Here is a 16,377-nt window from a genome sequence, read left to right as displayed (position 1 = left end):
AGGAGGCTGGGCCTCTTGAAAGGAGGCTTGAGCCTCTTGAAAGGAGGCTTCTGAGCCTCTTGAAGGAGGCTTCTGAGCCTCTTGAAGGAGGCTTGAGGCCTCTTGAAAGGAGGCTTGAGCCTCTTGAAAGGAGGCTTCTGAGCCTCTTGAAAGGAGGCTTCTGAGCCTCTTGAAAGGAGGCTCTGAGCCTCTTGAAAGGAGGCTTCTGAGCCTCTTGAAAGGAGGCTTCTGAGGCCTCTTGAAAGGAGGCTTCTGAGCCTCTTGAAAGGAGGCTTCTGAGCCTCTTGAAAGGGAGGCTTGAGGCCTCTTGAAAGGAGGCTCTGAGCCTCTTGAAAGGAGGCTGAGCCTCTTGAAGGAGGCTTCCTGAGCCTCTTGAAAGGAGGCTGAGCCTCTTGAAAGGAGGCTTCCTGAGCCTCTTGAAAGGAGGCTTCTGAGCCTCTTGAAAGGAGGCTTCTGAGCCTCTTGAAAGGAGGCTTCTGAGCCTCTTGAAAGGAGGCTTCCGGGCCTCTTGAAAGGAGGCTCTGAGCCTCTTGAAAGGAGGCTTCTGAGCCTCTTGAAAGGAGGCTTCTGAGCCTCTTGAAAGGAGGCTTCTGAGCCTCTTGAAAGGAGGCTTCCGGGCCTCTTGAAAGGAGGCTTCTGAGCCTCTTGAAAGGAGGCTTGAGGCCTCTTTGAAAGGAGGCTCTGAGCCTCTTGAAAGGAGGCTTGAGCCTCTTGAAAGGAGGCTCTGAGCCTCTTGAAAGGAGGCTTCCAGGCCTCTTGAAAGGAGGCTTCTGAGCCTCTTGAAAGGAGGCTTCCAGGCCTCTTGAAAGGAGGCCTGAGCCTCTTGAAAGGAGGCTTCCAGGCCTCTTGAAAGGAGGCTTCTGAGCCTCTTGAAAGGAGGCTCTGAGCCTCTTGAAAGGAGGCTTCCTGAGCCTCTTGAAAGGAGGCTCTGAGCCTCTTGAAAGGAGGCTGGAGCCTCTTGAAAGGAGGCTTCCTGAGCCTCTTGAAGGAGGCTTCCTGAGTCTCTTGAAAGGGAGGCTTCTGAGGCCTCTTGAAAGGAGGCTTGAGCCTCTTGAAAGGAGGCTTCTGAGCCTCTTGAAAGGAGGCCTGAGCCTCTTGAAAGGAGGCTTCCTGAGCTCTTGAAAGGAGGCCTGAGCCTCTTGAAAGGAGGCCTGAGCCTCTTGAAAGGAGGCTTCTGAGCCTCTTGAAAGGAGGCTTCCTGAGCCTCTTGAAAGGAGGCTTCCTGAGCCTCTTGAAAGGAGGCTTGAGCCTCTTGAAGGAGGCTTCTGAGCCTCTTGAAAGGAGGCCTGGAGCCTCTTGAAAGGAGGCTTCTGAGCCTCTTGAAAGGAGGCTTGAGCCTCTTGAAAGGAGGCTCTGAGCCTCTTGAAAGGAGGCTGAGCCTCTTGAAAGGGAGGCTTCTGAGCCTCTTGAAAGGAGGCTTGAGCCTCTTGAAAGGAGGCTTCCGAGCCTCTTGAAAGGAGGCTTCTGAGCCTCTTGAAAGGAGGCTTGAGCCTCTTGAAAGGAGGCCTGAGCCTCTTGAAAGGAGGCTTCCTGAGCCTCTTGAAAGGAGGCCTGAGCCTCTTGAAAGGAGGCTTGAGCCTCTTGAAAGGAGGCTTCTGGGCCTCTTGAAAGGAGGCCTGAGCCTCATGAAAGGAGACTGAGCCTCTTGAAAGGAGGCTTCCTGAGCCTCTTGAAAGGAGGCCTGAGCCTCTTGAAAGGAGGCTTCCGAGCCTCTTGAAGGGAGGCTTCCGAGCCTCTTGAAAGGAGGCTTCCGAGCCTCTTGATGTCCACTAAGTCGTGTTTTTAGTTAGTGTCTAGTCATACCAATGTATGTGTTATAGCAATTTTTGCATGGGATTTTGTAAATACATAAATATCAATAAGTTTTATTGGAATTGTAATACATCCGCCATTACGCATTTTGGTCCGACGTACCCCCTGGGGCCGGCAAAGGTACTCCCAGGGGCACATGTACCCCAGGGTTAGAACCGCTGTACTAAACGACTCCAGCTCACTACCCTGAAAGACAGAACCCCGAATCCCATTGCCCGATGGCCTCTACTCCGAATAGTACAGTACCTCGAAAGCCATTACCCCGAAAATATTTCAAACCAGATACCAATGAATCGCAAAATGAAAATATTTGCAAAGTATAAAAAAAATATACTACTTAGAGGTACTTAGAGAAACGCAATAAAGATTCTGTTTAACCAACATTTTTGATTTTAGTTCAATTAACTAGGATTCTACGCTATTATTATCTGGAAAAGTGCTATTGTACGAAATGCAATAAGAGAGGAAATAATGCCATCTTGCAATTAACGCATCTGTCCTGCATGAGGCAAACATGGGACATAATGCCTGTAGAACTCCATAAATTTTGCAACTTCCAACTTTCATCGAATTTATTCAACAACAAAAGTCAATATTTAACGTAGTTTTATGGTTTGTGTGAAAATAATGAAAGTATTGAAAACAATGATTCACTATCAGCAAAATGTTTAAGCTTTTTAAGCTATGGCCAATAACTTTTATTCTAGCATTTTTCCGAGTGGCCACTAAAAAGCGGGAATAACTTCAAAATTTTTCAATCAAATCAATAATGCTTTCAAAGAAATATTACTGTATGTGAATGATTGTTACGTTGCGTGATAATAGGAAAACTGCGAAAACTGTCATAGGATTGTTTGGTTTATTGAACCATTGTATGCAGAGGTTTGTAATTCCATAGACACGAAGGACACGCATCCGGAAAATCTATTTGACTTATCCGTCCAACGATCATGTCATACCAGCAAGATTAATGTACGGCGAATCACGGACCATATGCCAATACTCATTAGCCCAAGTTTGTAGACTATATAACATATATCAGATTGAACTGTACTTTTTGTAGTTTTTGTCCCAAGCCATTCTTTCCATTTCCGCTTTTTAGTGACCACCCGTTATGAAAAAATCAATGCGATTACCCGATATAAGGCGAACAGAGAAGATAATGCCTATGTTTGCCCAGTGTAAGGCAGAAAGAAGAAAAATATCTTCTAAAAATAAACGCACTGGCCCGGTATAAGGCAAAAAGAAGAAATAATGCATTCTTTAAACGAACGCCTGGTATAAAGCAAACAGATAAAATTATGCCTCTTTCTGATCAACACATATGTCCGGTATAAGGCAAAAAAAGAATTAATGGTTTCTTTGAATGTACGCGTTTGCTGACATAAGGCGAACAAAGGAGATAATATCTTCTTTAAATCATCGTGTCCTCTACAATTTCCAACTCTATATTTACTTCTGGTACAACTCTATGTTTACTTCTGGTGAAAGTTGCGAAGACAATATTTTAAAAGACGAAAAAGTTACAGCCAACAGATATTTATTTTCTTTTTCAAAAGAGGGTTGTTAACGGAAGAGTTAATTGGCACGACCGGCGCCGGTATTGCTTAATTTTGAGTCACCAGTTTTCCCACATTGAAGGTGATATTAGTCGCAAATAAAATCTGTTGGTTCTCTTTATAATTACAGCTGGCCAGTCAATAAGGGAGTAGCAACCTTAGGCAGTCAATCGTGCTTATGCTTAAACCACACCCAACCGGTGATTGCTAGATTTTTTTAAATAATTCTGTCTAAGAATTGGTAGGTTCAACAATTTCGCATATGCCCAGTTCTTTTACAGGTTTTTTGTAGGCTCTTAGACAGGATTGTTAGAAAATTGACCAGTATCTTATAATCTTCATGCTTGATGGCACTACATCTCTCAATGAACCAAACTTTTACATACGTTTTTGTTGTGGAATTAAATGGGAAGTACTTTACTCGTCTCATGACAGTTGAGGACATTCCACTAAGAGTTAAATCAGTAATGATTCAGTTACATTCGATTTTTGATCACTATTCTAGTTTGAATTTGGAGCAAAGTAGAACAAACTCGCTGGATTCCCCAGCAGTGTTTTATACATGTTTTTTAAATTTTCAATAAAATAAAATAATTATGTTGTTGCCAAGAAAGGTGCCGTAATTGCAAAACGGATTGATCTGTACATAAAATGACGGATTCATACACCAAAACAATTGAAAAATATTTAAATCGCGTGATTCATGCGTGGTTCAAATCTGCAGCAAATAGAACTGAGCGTTATACAAGTTTTAAGTTTTTGACAGTTGACTGGTATAAAAAATGGATCTAGAAACAACAGCTGCTGAGAAAATGAATGTTTCAGATTCATATTCAAACTTGCAGCCCTGAACCATTTGAAGCACTGCTGATTTTACATTAAAAGAGCTCAAATAATTCTCGGAACTTTCTTGAAATTTGAAATGACTTCTTCTCTCTCTCTCTATTCAGCATATTTCGTTCATCTGACGTTACTGCCAGATAAATCGCAATCTATACTTTATGTTGGGTGCATTAGTTGACCAAAATATTTTGAATTAAGAGCACAATCGCTATTCCAAAATTCAGGGTCAGAATCAATTAGGACCATTTGAAAAAGTTTTTAGAAGAATTTTTCACAAAATGTTTACGTAGTTTATGTCGGGTACTTTTGCATTCTGGCAAATGTTCCATTCTAGGAATGGCTTTCTAGTATGTGTCTATACTGACAAATGGGTTTCTGGCAAAAAAAGTCATACAATCATTCAGACAAATAAAAAAATGTAAAACTAAAATCTTAAAAAATAATCATCATTTTCGAACGAACTGATCTTGCGTAACTGTGTTTTGCCTTTCTCGTATACTAAGGACTGTTCAGTTTATTGAGAGGACACTTTCACATGAGGATACAAAACAGACAGATTGGTCAATTTTGATAGAGTTTGCTTTATCGTATATTATAATACACTGTCAATCAACTGTAATTTTTGAAAAGAGATAAAACAGTTTAAATCCAACAAAATGGCCCCTTTTGTAAAAGCTTCTTGAATTCCGCGTAAACATAAGTATCCCAGCACTTTTTTTAATAGCTAAATTGAAAGTTGTAATAAAAAATGGAAATTGGGATGTCAACAAAATCATTAAGAAGATCAGAAAGAAACACACTGTTACTGATTTGTCAATATCCAGAAACATTAGAGCCTGTGGCAGCCCGAAAACGGAATATAAACGGTTTTAGCTGTTGAAAATCCAACAAATTGAGATTGTTATAAATATCGCAAATTTCTGAGTTAGAATTGTTTCGTTGATAATTGGATTTCATGTCTAGAAGGTTAGATAATATATTCAACGAAAGAAAACAGATTTCAAAAAAGATTGATGGTTTAAAAAACATCGACAATACAATGTGTCCTCTTTATAAACTGAACAGTCCTTAAGTATACGTAAAGGCTATATGATCGCTCCAAAAACAAACTTTTTATAGAAGGCTCGGAGACCCATAGTGTTATATACCAATCGACTCAGCTCGACGAATTGAGGTGATGTCTGTTTGTGTGTATGTATGTATGTGTGTGTGTGTGTGTGTGTGTATGTGTGTATGTGTACAAAATTTTGTAGACACACTTTTTGGAACTTAGCATTGGCCGAATTACTCGCAACAAGTTCCATTCGACTGAGAATCCTGTCCCATTATTTGTTATTGAAAATTAGCTAGATAGGACTATGGGATCAGAATTTATGGTCAAAATACTATTTTCTATGCGCAAAACACGTTAAAATGCACTTTCTCATATTTTTAAATATTTTTTTGCACGAGAAAGGCACCAACACCGTTAGGTCTATTAATCAGGGTTTTCTTAAAATTTTTGGAAATAAATAATTTCAGAAATTCTTTTCGGTCGTCCTTTTAAAAATATGTCACGATTTTAAGAAAGAGGGTATCAAGAGAAGCAAAACGATGCTCACAGAAAGTTTACAGGTTTCAAAACAAATCGTGGTAAAAATAGAGGTATTTAAAATCACTAAAGGGCGAACACGAACAATGAATCGACTGCTTTGAGCGTGCTTACAGCGGCACACTAGTTAACTTTCGGAAATCAGTATGGTGAAAGGCATCTAAGGTTCGATTTCTAAAAATTAAGCACTTTAATCGAAAAAATATTTGGTAGGCGTAGTAGCGGACACCATCCCTCATAACCGATACCAAATAGTTTTTCATGAAAAGTTCTAATTTTGAGAAAACCAGCGTTAGATGTCTTTCGCCATACAAATTTCTGGCGGTTTACTCTTGCTGGCTATTTTGTACATATACAATAGCGCCTGGATGTGGCTGCGGCGAGTAGAAAATCAGCCACTGCCAATAATTCATTATTGCAACACCGTAAGTTTGCTTTAACTTTCCATTTATTTATCGGATGAAAACCAAAATTGCAGAGCAGTTTTATACATATATTAACTTCAGTTTACATACATTGAATCAATTATTGCAGGTTATTAGGTAAAATTCTAGACACTTTCGCTTCACAACGTCCAAAAGAGCTTGTAGAGCATGGTTTTTGCATCCTTGACTATCTTATTGGTTTTCCTGAGTTGCCGCTACATCATGGCCCAACAAGTTTTGATCGGACGTAGTTCAGGGCAGTTCGGTGAATTCATGTCCTTGGGCGCGAAATGCCCCGAACAAGTCTAATATCATTCCAGCATTCCATTTAGTGGAATAAAAGCCACCTCCCCTCCATAGAGCACACGAAAGATACACACTAAACCAGAAACATTACACACAAATCCAGATCTCTGATGTGCAGTTCATTTTAAGGTACCTTTGGAAAACGTTCAAAATGTTACCAATAATTCAAATATTATTTAAATAATTTAAAACATACACAGGCCTTCTTATTTCAAACGTTACACCTTATTTTAAAACAGACACGGACCTTGTCAATTCAATTTATTTCTTAAGGTGTAATCGTTATTCGATTTTCTTTACCGAACTGTTCAGCTGTACAAAATCTTAGTAAAACTTCATCGACCTTAGTCATCTAAGTTACCCGTTTCGGTATATCCTTATCAAACATCTTGATCTTTGAAGAACACAACTTTGTTTAGAATTTACGTGGTATCATCGTCGAACAAGATGTGTCACATATTCTTCACACGTTCGAACATAGCAATGCGAGTTCTCTACCAGTCGATATAATGATGTGTCATGTCTAAGAATGTTATAACCGGTTTTAACTTATTCGAGTTGCAATACATTCTTTATAGTAAGAGTGATATCCCTATCATGTCATGCATATGATACTGAAGAGAATAAAAAGTTCATCGAACACTTGTCATAAGCAAACTGATGATCCTTATTCAACCTTTAAGTATAATTCTTAAATGAATACTGTCCTACGAACGCCTATTATCAGTGCTTCCAAATAAATATCCATTAAAATTCATTCATTGATTCAATAAAATTATATTTATTAAAATTATGAAAGCTTCATAGGATAACGTAGCATATTAATCTTTTCTGCGTCTCATTATAGGATAGAAATGAGAGTGATGAAATGGCAAACTAGAATAATTACACTGCATACGTGATGAGCATATAATTATTTAACAAATCACGTTAGGGCCGATACAAATATTTAAATTTTTTGCCCGAAAGTAACAATTTTAGGGTGCAACATCCGGATTTTTTATTATCCCCTCTTGACCTTTCAGAGACCAGAAGGACATACTAAATATTTGTAACGGCCTAATAAAGTTTAAAAAATAAACTGCATGTTCATAAGTACTTTAATAAACTCTTTAAATCACTCAAGCATGAATACAGCGAAGACACTTTATTATGCTCTTGAGGCAGAAATTTGATTTCCGCCAGAAAACAGGATCTGAATAATTTGATTACGCCAAAAAGTGAATATCCCATCACTTGGTCTTCTCTCTCTGGATCAACAAGTTGTGTCAAAATTTAAAAATCGTGCGCTGTTTAGCATAATTCTGCTATTTTTCCTCATTCGCATTTGCCGGTTGTTCACATCACTAACGTTATCTTCTGGCTTAGGGTTGCTCTTCTTACGCAAACTCGTTTTTTTCTTTCAGCCCTATGTATAATACCTCCGAGCTCAGGTTTATCACTTTATGAAACGGCGACGGCGAGACTCGTCAAGCATGACTGAAGGCAATTTCGCAAGACTCCAACCGGTACGGACGCAGAATTCTTATATTGTTTCATGAAGGCGCTTGAATCATATGCACAAGTCCGCCGTGCAAATTTGCTTGCCCTGCTTCAATTCAATATCTCGAATTCCTTCTCAATGGTTATTTTTAGAAACCACTTAAAATGAGATATTCTTGCGATTCGACACACATTTTAGGCTAGCCACTACGCACCTTGTTTTGTTTATTCGTGGACCTTCCCCGATCGGAGTGGTTCCAGATTGTGCTAATCACAATTGCTTGATGGATTGGATGGATGCTCACTAACACACGCACTCGCATACACGCGTAAACTAGTCCGGGATCCGCGCGCGAAATTTTTCGCTGACTGAAGCCAAATTGTGTCCGCATTCAGAGACGGCACGACGATGATTAGTCGCTTCGTCGTTGCAGGCCCACTACAACACCACCTATCACTGTGTAGTTATTCTGCGACGTTGACTACACTGGTCTCCGGCGTTTATGAACTGTTGAATGTCGGCGTACATTGGATTTAACTAATTATATCTTTTATTGATTCAACACCTAAGCACAATAAACACCAATATTTTCTTAAATAAAAAATTTAATTCATGTAATATGAGATACCAAAACTCCCATGCCCTTTTTTCAAATTTAAGATGTTGAAACGAAATTGAAGACAACTGATATTTGAACCACCACATTACGTTTAGGCTTTTTCACTCTTTAATTATTAGTCTAGTCTGCGGTGATGAGGGATTTTTTCTAAACGTGCTGCAAATTCATTTCAATCGAAGTTCATTGCCCATTTTTAGGGTATTGATTGACCGCCCGGAGTGGAAAACAAATCTAGGGGAGAACAGTGCAAAACGCACCCCTAATAATCTTTTGTAAATAATTTCTAGAAGAATATTACCATTACAATTCAATATTAGTTATTCGTTATTCATAATCGAGCTGTATTGAAAGATTGAGCAAAATCCCTTCGTACTCACTCGTAAGATTTTCGTTCAATCCACTAAGATGAACAAACAACCATGCGTTCACAATTATTTCACTTGCAATTGAGTCATTTTACACCGTCATTCGGGCTTTTTTTAAACACATTTTAAATGCGTTAGAAAGTCACAAAAACCTTGTTGCTTTATTTAGGAGATCATTGTAGAATGTATCTAGTTTTGTAAATTTTTCATCTGTAATGGTTCGATATTTATGTGTATAGTGGTAGACTGTTCTTGAACTATTCTTCAGTACTATGTTAGAAACTCGATTCGACATAAAATTCACAACATGGAGTAAATTTAGATCAACAAATGTATTGGAAGCAGATATGAGAGTAACATTTGTCATAGAGTCGAATCATTTGAATAGTTGGCGAATAAATTGCTAAATGGCACCACATCTTAGAAATACCTACTTCTTTCAGCAACGAACACTTCCTTTAACATTTTCAAACGCCAGTAAACTTTCTCATATTTCATCAGGAAGCAAATCTCGAAATTTTCGAATGCTTCAAAAAAATGTGGATACGACAATTTATGTGGATCACAATGATTAGCTACGATCCAGAATGCCTAATACATTTTATACGTTTACTGAAGGTTGTGAGTTCGAATCCCATCGAATTGAAGTGGTCACCTCCAAAACATATTTTAAATTTAATTTGCACCTCGTAACATTGTAATTAATATCAATATCTGGCTGATGGTTAATACGTGCAAAATAGTCAATCAACTTAAATTACACTAATTATAAATCTACAATGATATGGCGACTACATCTGCAGGTGATTCATACCTTTACACAGTGTCTGTGATAAACATCAGCGCACAGTGAGTTCAAAATCGCTCCAAGCCGGTGTTTCCGTGACGCTAATTCATGCTTCCATAGACAACCGACTGTAGAACGCAGAGATAGCGAAGGGTACTCGCGAGTCACCGCACAATAACCACGCCAGAGCCGCCCATCAGTAGCCGATGGACTGGTGATCCAACCACTTCTCAGTGCTTACAAACAAACAAGTGACGTGTGTGAGAGAGCGTGATTTGGATTTGGTTTGTTTCGGTGAGTATTCCACATTCATTACCGTACAGTCGCTTGCAGTAGATATCGATTATTTAGAGCCAGCTACCACTTTAGGTTTCTGGTTTTATTTTTTGCGCTACTGCTTATCAATTTCATGTTGGTATGTGCAGATTGTGGCAAAGCAAAGTTGTCATAATAAGTTACAGAACTGTCATATAGTAAAGCGATGAAACATAGATATTTCGCCGCATGAGAGTGCTGTTCCTACGACGCTAGATCAAGCGACCGTATCTAGTTGGTGGGATAGAAAGAGGGGATATATAATTTTATTTCAATTGGATCGTTGAACTGGGAAAAAAGATAGAGTTTTGCAAGCAACTCAATTTTTTTTTCAATTTTCAAATTCTAATTGAAAATCTTTATTTTAATTTTGATATAAACAGAAAAAAATATCGATTTTATCTTTCACAAATTAATCCACCTAGGGACGCCTTTCTCGTTTATTTTAAAATTAAGTCATATACGTATTAAAGAGATAAAAAAAGGAAAAAGGCCTCTTTTACAATTTTTTTTATTAAGATTTTTTTGTGTTTAATATTTTTCCAAGAAGAAACATTTGAGAGAAAAAACAACTACGTCCCGTATCAATTTAGTATTTCCAACTTTAGTAATAGCCGTTGAATTTTTTAAACACGTTTGACATGGAGGATTACAAAAAAAAAATCTAATCAATTTCGTCAAAAGTCGACCCACAATAAAACATAATTAAAATAGTTTTTCAAGTGCGTAAGCGATTACTCGATGAGATCAATTCTTGTAGATGTCGCCTCAATGCGCTTCCATCATCCTATCCCGCTGTCAGAGCAACGAAGTAATACACAGAGAAGAAATGTATCAAAACAGAGCAGATTGCGCGCAAGTCCGTGAGATAATTGCGCGGAACTCGCGAGAGTATTGCATGTATAATGGGATGACGGCTGCATTGCTGATAGCAGGGTGAACGGCACTATCATTGAACTTCGTTTTATGAAACAATGTGTGGTCAGATATTTCACTTTTTATAAATGTATGTTATGTGATCTCATGATAATGTAATAAGAATAGAATTAATAAACACCAACATTGATTAAAACTGATTTAATTTCGTTCTATTTTTAGATTTGTGCTCATAACTGAAAAATATAATGGAAGGCAACCGTGAGTTGTTGATTCCCCGCGTGGAAAAAGGCGTTAACAATGCTTCTACTTCGCCCATCAAGACACCGTTGCCGCAGTTCAAGCAGACTAATAAACAATCGACAGGATCAGCAACAGGTGAGTGACAAAACGATCATACAGTTTAATTTACATAACATTTGCAACACATTTTTATTTAATATAAAAAGTTCAACAAAACAATATTGGATGGCGCGAAACTTTCTTCAACAAAGATGTTTCTTTTGTCATACTTTTTGAGCAACCATTCGTCTCCATGCTCCATGCACTTCTTCGCGCGCCGCGTTTTTGTTTCTAAATCAATAGTAGTGGCGACAAGTTCGAGAATCTGAAGTACATACACGTCGAAGGAAGACACTGCGATAAATTCATTCACATGGATGGCAGAAAAACTCAAAATATCAAAACTCATGAACGATTCAAATCAATCTTGAGTTGAAACGCACCAAACTCAGCACCTGAAAACTCACGACTTGTTGATTTATCCATTTGATCCATCGAAAGTTTTGTTTTGTTTTCCTATTGAAAACAATGAATAACGTTCGACGCATAAAACAATCGCTACTGATGCAAGTATTAACAATAAATAGTCTAAATTAATGATTTTGTGTGTGTTACTTCTACGTGAAATTAAACGATTTACAATGATATGGAAATGCTAATATCATCTTCCAAACTTAGACGTACATGTTCATGATAGAATTAGAGGCGAAAGTATAGAATTGATAGTTCCGTTTGGATACGGCAGGCATGAAGAATGTTTTTTTTATAGAAGTCGATTTGAAAGCGAGCGGAGGGCAATATTTGTGATGGCACATATCACACGACCTTCCTTCTGCCAAGCTCCCGTATGAAGGGGGAGGGAAGAATATCAGTGTGGAAGCTGATATATCCCCACTGGCAAAAGGAAGGTGGTTTGACTTGCTCATATGCCATCGCGTGCGGAAGGATTTTCTATCGACGAGTACTGTCTCCAAATTTCTAATATGACATCAGCATTTACTCGAATAGGATTTTTATTGCACAGTTCTGTTTTCTCATTGCGTCCTTCAAATTGATTTTAACCTGTAAGTTCCCAGGACGAACGTTTAATTTTGAAAACGATGTTTGGCTCATACTAATTAGGATTTTCGGCTTTCAGTCACATGAAAATGTTGATAATTTCAAATCATTGCCAACGTTTCGATCCGGGGCAATGATAAAGATCCAAACGTCCGCTAGCTTAGGATGTGTTTTATGAAGTTATCGGGTCGATTGCATTTGAATAGTTAATGGTTTGCGAAACGGAACGGTCTTTCACTCAAGCGGCGATTTCTCTAGTAAATTCCTTACGAACTTCAAACCTCGCGTATTCAGTATAGTTACATCCAAATTATCTAAAAATTTAGGAGAATCAATAAACTAGCCAATGTCATCGTTTAACCCTTAAATGCGCAATGTTGTTTTAAAACAACAAACCGAAAATACGTTTAATGTTAATAATTCCAATGGTTATTTACGTTAAAAATATTTCCGACGAATTCTAAAAAAAATCGCCTTGCGCCTTTAAGGGTTAAGCATAGAGGAGCGAAAAAGTCAAAAATTGAATCACTCTAGTGGAACAAATTATCGAATCCCTGTACTATTTCATTTAATTCCAAGTAAATACATTCCACTACAAGCTTTAAAAAAGTTTCATAGCTAAAAAGTTGAAAAGCAGACCAAGTTTCAATTGGAATGTTAAGTCATAGAAGAAGGAACACTTCGAACACTCCGTTCCCAAGAAGGAAGGACGGGTAAGATAGAGCATGCCGGGCACTCATCCAGTGGACATGGTGGATTTCCGAAATCACGAATCATTTTCTTATTTCGGGAAACGGATTTGAACCCGTAATAGTAGATTGATTGTGATTAAATCGATTCAGTGTAAATACAGGTTGATATGAAGTATTGATCATATGAGCAATCACAAGCATGTGATTAGCATGTGGAGCATGTCTTTTGTATGTTCCTTTAAGTAGACCATTTGTAGAGGAAATTATATGTTGATCGAGACAGGCAGAATTATGATTTCTTAAACCTGGCCATGTCCATCTTATATAAAAATAAAAAGATTTGAAGTGTTAGTAAACAACATCATTTCCCGAATTATATTACTAAAAAGTAACAGTTCGGAAATTAAAAAAATTCCGGCTTATAAGAATGACTAGCGCTGCTCAACAATCATTTATCAATATATGAAAAAAGTAATCTCGTTCTGCAAGCAAAGTTATTTCAAATTTTTCGAATTATCAAGTTCAATTAGTCAAGAGGGGAACGAGACAGAGCCTAATGGCCTATTGAGATTTAGAGCATTTGCAAAGTATATGACGTGATAAATAACAATAAGAAATAAAATGAAAATAAAATCAATGAATTTTGACATCAAGTTACTCTTTATGTGAAGTAAGTGATGTGATGTGAAGTAAGTTACTAAGTTTTGTCGCTAACGGATTTCTAAGGGTCTGTCTCATTTGGAGAATTAAACTTAAAAGTGACAGTTCGAAAATTAAAAAATCACTCCGTTATAAGAATGGCTGGTGCTACCCAGCAATTCCAATAGGATATCGATGGAAAATGATTCGATATCTGTCAAAAGTAATCTTGCTCTGCGAGCAGGGTTATTTGGTAATTATTGAGATGTCACTTTTAAGTTTAATTTCAATTTAATTATCCAATTGAGACAGAACCTAACTAATCGCATGAATTGTTAATTTTGTCACCAAGCATTTATAAGGAGAAGCGAACTTATGTCACACAAACGTCAAATCTGAAACAACCCACAGGCAAGTTGGGGAAGACCCATAAAGTACGACATGCACAAATTGGAGATTTTCAATCCCCTCCCCCCTTCGTCACCCACCCTTTTGTAAAAAATCGCTAAAATTTTTGTATGGATCGTCACGCTGCTCAGAAACCCTCTCCCCCGTGACGTGACGTATTTTGTGGATGACCTCTTGGCGGCATTTGCGTTCGCCGAAGACTGGATCATTACGTACCATAACATTCACCGAAAGAGCAGGACTGCCTCTTTGTTATGATGACTCCGCGCGAAGCCGGTACAGACTCCATCCATTGCAATGGTTGTGATCAAGGAATGTAATTGTCGCTGAAAATGCGAAAAACAAGCGACAAAAGAGAATAGCGATAACTCTTTGTCCTCATCTGTAGAGGATAAAGACAATGTTGCGTTCTGTTTTATTTGCAACAAACATGGAGAGGAAATTGTTGTAAACTTTTCAAACTGCGATAACTTGTATGTTCCAGAAGTAAAACATAAATCTTGTGAACAGATGGTTAAGTTTATGTCTAAACATTGATAACTGATAATTATTTAATTAAAAACATCATCGAAAACCGACTAGTTCTCAAAATGCGTGGCAGGCGATCATTGTCCTATTCTGTTGCAGTTTGGGACAAACGCTTATTGCGAGTTGAGTTTGTCCCAAAATTTACAAGAGAGGACAATGTCGTTGTCATTGACAATGTTGTTATTTTTCATTCCTTGGTTGTGATCAAGATGAATACACCACTAGGTCTTGGATTTTAGTATGGGAGAGCCAGCCGGTTTGTTTTCGTTTTGCACTGAACATGAATTTATCACCCCGCCTTCTTCGCTTCCATAAACTTGGCAGATTGGGACACCTAGTAATGTATTGTCGGGCCGCCACCATACCGGACCGCGCGATTGAGCACTTGCGCTGCGCGGCGAGTCGCGACAATTTGAAATATTTCATTAGTAGTGCGCATCATGCACGCATGGATGTACTATCATGCGCACTAATCAGAAATGAGTTGCGACGACTTATAACTGCAGATATTTCATTTTATTGAAAACAAATTTTCGATTTTCTACTATACACGGAATATTCATCTTGGTTGCGATCGTCACATGTGCAAGAGAAATTGTCTTCCATTTGGCCATTGAAAGCCATTATTTCGTGTTTGTTTTTGCCACTGAAGGCTAAATAAATGTTCTTTTTTCATCAATTCATAGACATCATTTTTTTCATTTCTTGCGGCTTTATCAGGTTGCTCACTACTAGGTGTAACCTATTATTGGCCGCCAAATTTTCCCGTTTGTGTAAAACAATATAGTTACTTCAGAGAAGAGTAAGCTAAGGTCTGTAGCTTCCCGTTGGTGTTCATTCCAACAAATATTGGAAGCCGAAAAAGGCATAATTTCGTAGAAAATAAGCTTCTCTAGCTGAAAATCTGAACAAACTTCAGCCTAATAGATTTTTAACTTGGGCTTTTGAACAGCGTTTGTAAAATTTTTCGATAACCCAAACCTAAACGAGGATTGTTTTCTTTATACACAATAACACATTTGCTCAACAGAAAAAAAAACATTGTTCTATCTGATAGTAACGTCATATAAACGAAATATTAAGCCTTAAAAGAGTATTAGTCGCTTCATATTTCAAGGTCAATCTTGAAGCTAGCATATTTTGCAATTACAATAGAACATCCGCCATTACGCATTTTTGTTGCAAGTACCCCCAGAGACCAGTAAAGGTACCTCCAGAGGTACATGTGCTTCAGGTTGAGAACCACTGACTTAGTGGTTACTGCCCTGTCTACGCAACGTCCATCCTTGTATGCTGTTATTATTCGATTGATTCACTTCTACTTTATCGACATCTAAGAAGAGAACATCGCAAATCTTCGTGTTGTTATTTAATTCATTTTAATCCATAGTCCATTGTTCGAAGCCATAATTCGTATGCTTCTGAGAGAAACAATATCTCCTGTGCAATTCAACATCGCACATACGAATCACCCATCATGTTTACATTGCTTGCACTCGCGACTGACCTCGTGATGAAGGAAGAATTGACTGACCGCGAATGTGTCTCTTGCATGCGATGGCTGCTACGATCTGTCATGTGACTGAAGAACAGTACACCCGATTCTTTTTTTACACGGATTATTTTCGCACGGATTTTTTTTACACGGCTTTTTTACACGGATTCTCGAAATAACACGGATTTTTTTTGCACGGTTTCTCGAAATAGCACGGATTTTTTTACACGGTTTCTCGAAATAAGACGGATTTTTTTTACACGGATTTATTTTACACGGAACGCATCCCCATA

At 38.1% G+C, this 16,377-nt stretch overlaps 2 protein-coding genes across 2 annotated transcripts in view; one reads left to right on the top strand and one right to left on the bottom strand.

Moving 5' to 3' along the window:
- Positions 1-8,462, bottom strand: part of LOC134227072 (fatty-acid amide hydrolase 2-B-like) — a 57,047-nt gene extending 48,585 nt beyond the window's left edge. Inside the window, exon 1 of the mRNA XM_062708304.1 lies at positions 8,234-8,462. The gene's annotated coding sequence lies outside the window, so the exon portion shown is untranslated. The remainder of the gene's footprint in view (positions 1-8,233) is intronic.
- Positions 8,463-10,002: 1,540 nt separating this feature from the next.
- The window catches only part of LOC134227076 (cytochrome b5 reductase 4-like), a 206,974-nt gene continuing 200,599 nt past the window's right edge, over positions 10,003-16,377 (top strand). The window contains exons 1-2 of the mRNA XM_062708318.1: positions 10,003-10,084; positions 11,204-11,359. Of these exons, the coding sequence (XP_062564302.1) occupies positions 11,230-11,359 (130 nt within the window). The 5' untranslated portion in view covers positions 10,003-10,084; positions 11,204-11,229. The remainder of the gene's footprint in view (positions 10,085-11,203; positions 11,360-16,377) is intronic.

The sequence above is a fragment of the Armigeres subalbatus genome, chromosome 3 (genome assembly GCF_024139115.2).
Source record: "Armigeres subalbatus isolate Guangzhou_Male chromosome 3, GZ_Asu_2, whole genome shotgun sequence".
NCBI classification, from domain to species: domain Eukaryota; kingdom Metazoa; phylum Arthropoda; class Insecta; order Diptera; family Culicidae; genus Armigeres; species Armigeres subalbatus.
Note: the sequence above shows the minus strand (reverse complement) of the source record. Positions and strands in the feature narration are given on the sequence as shown.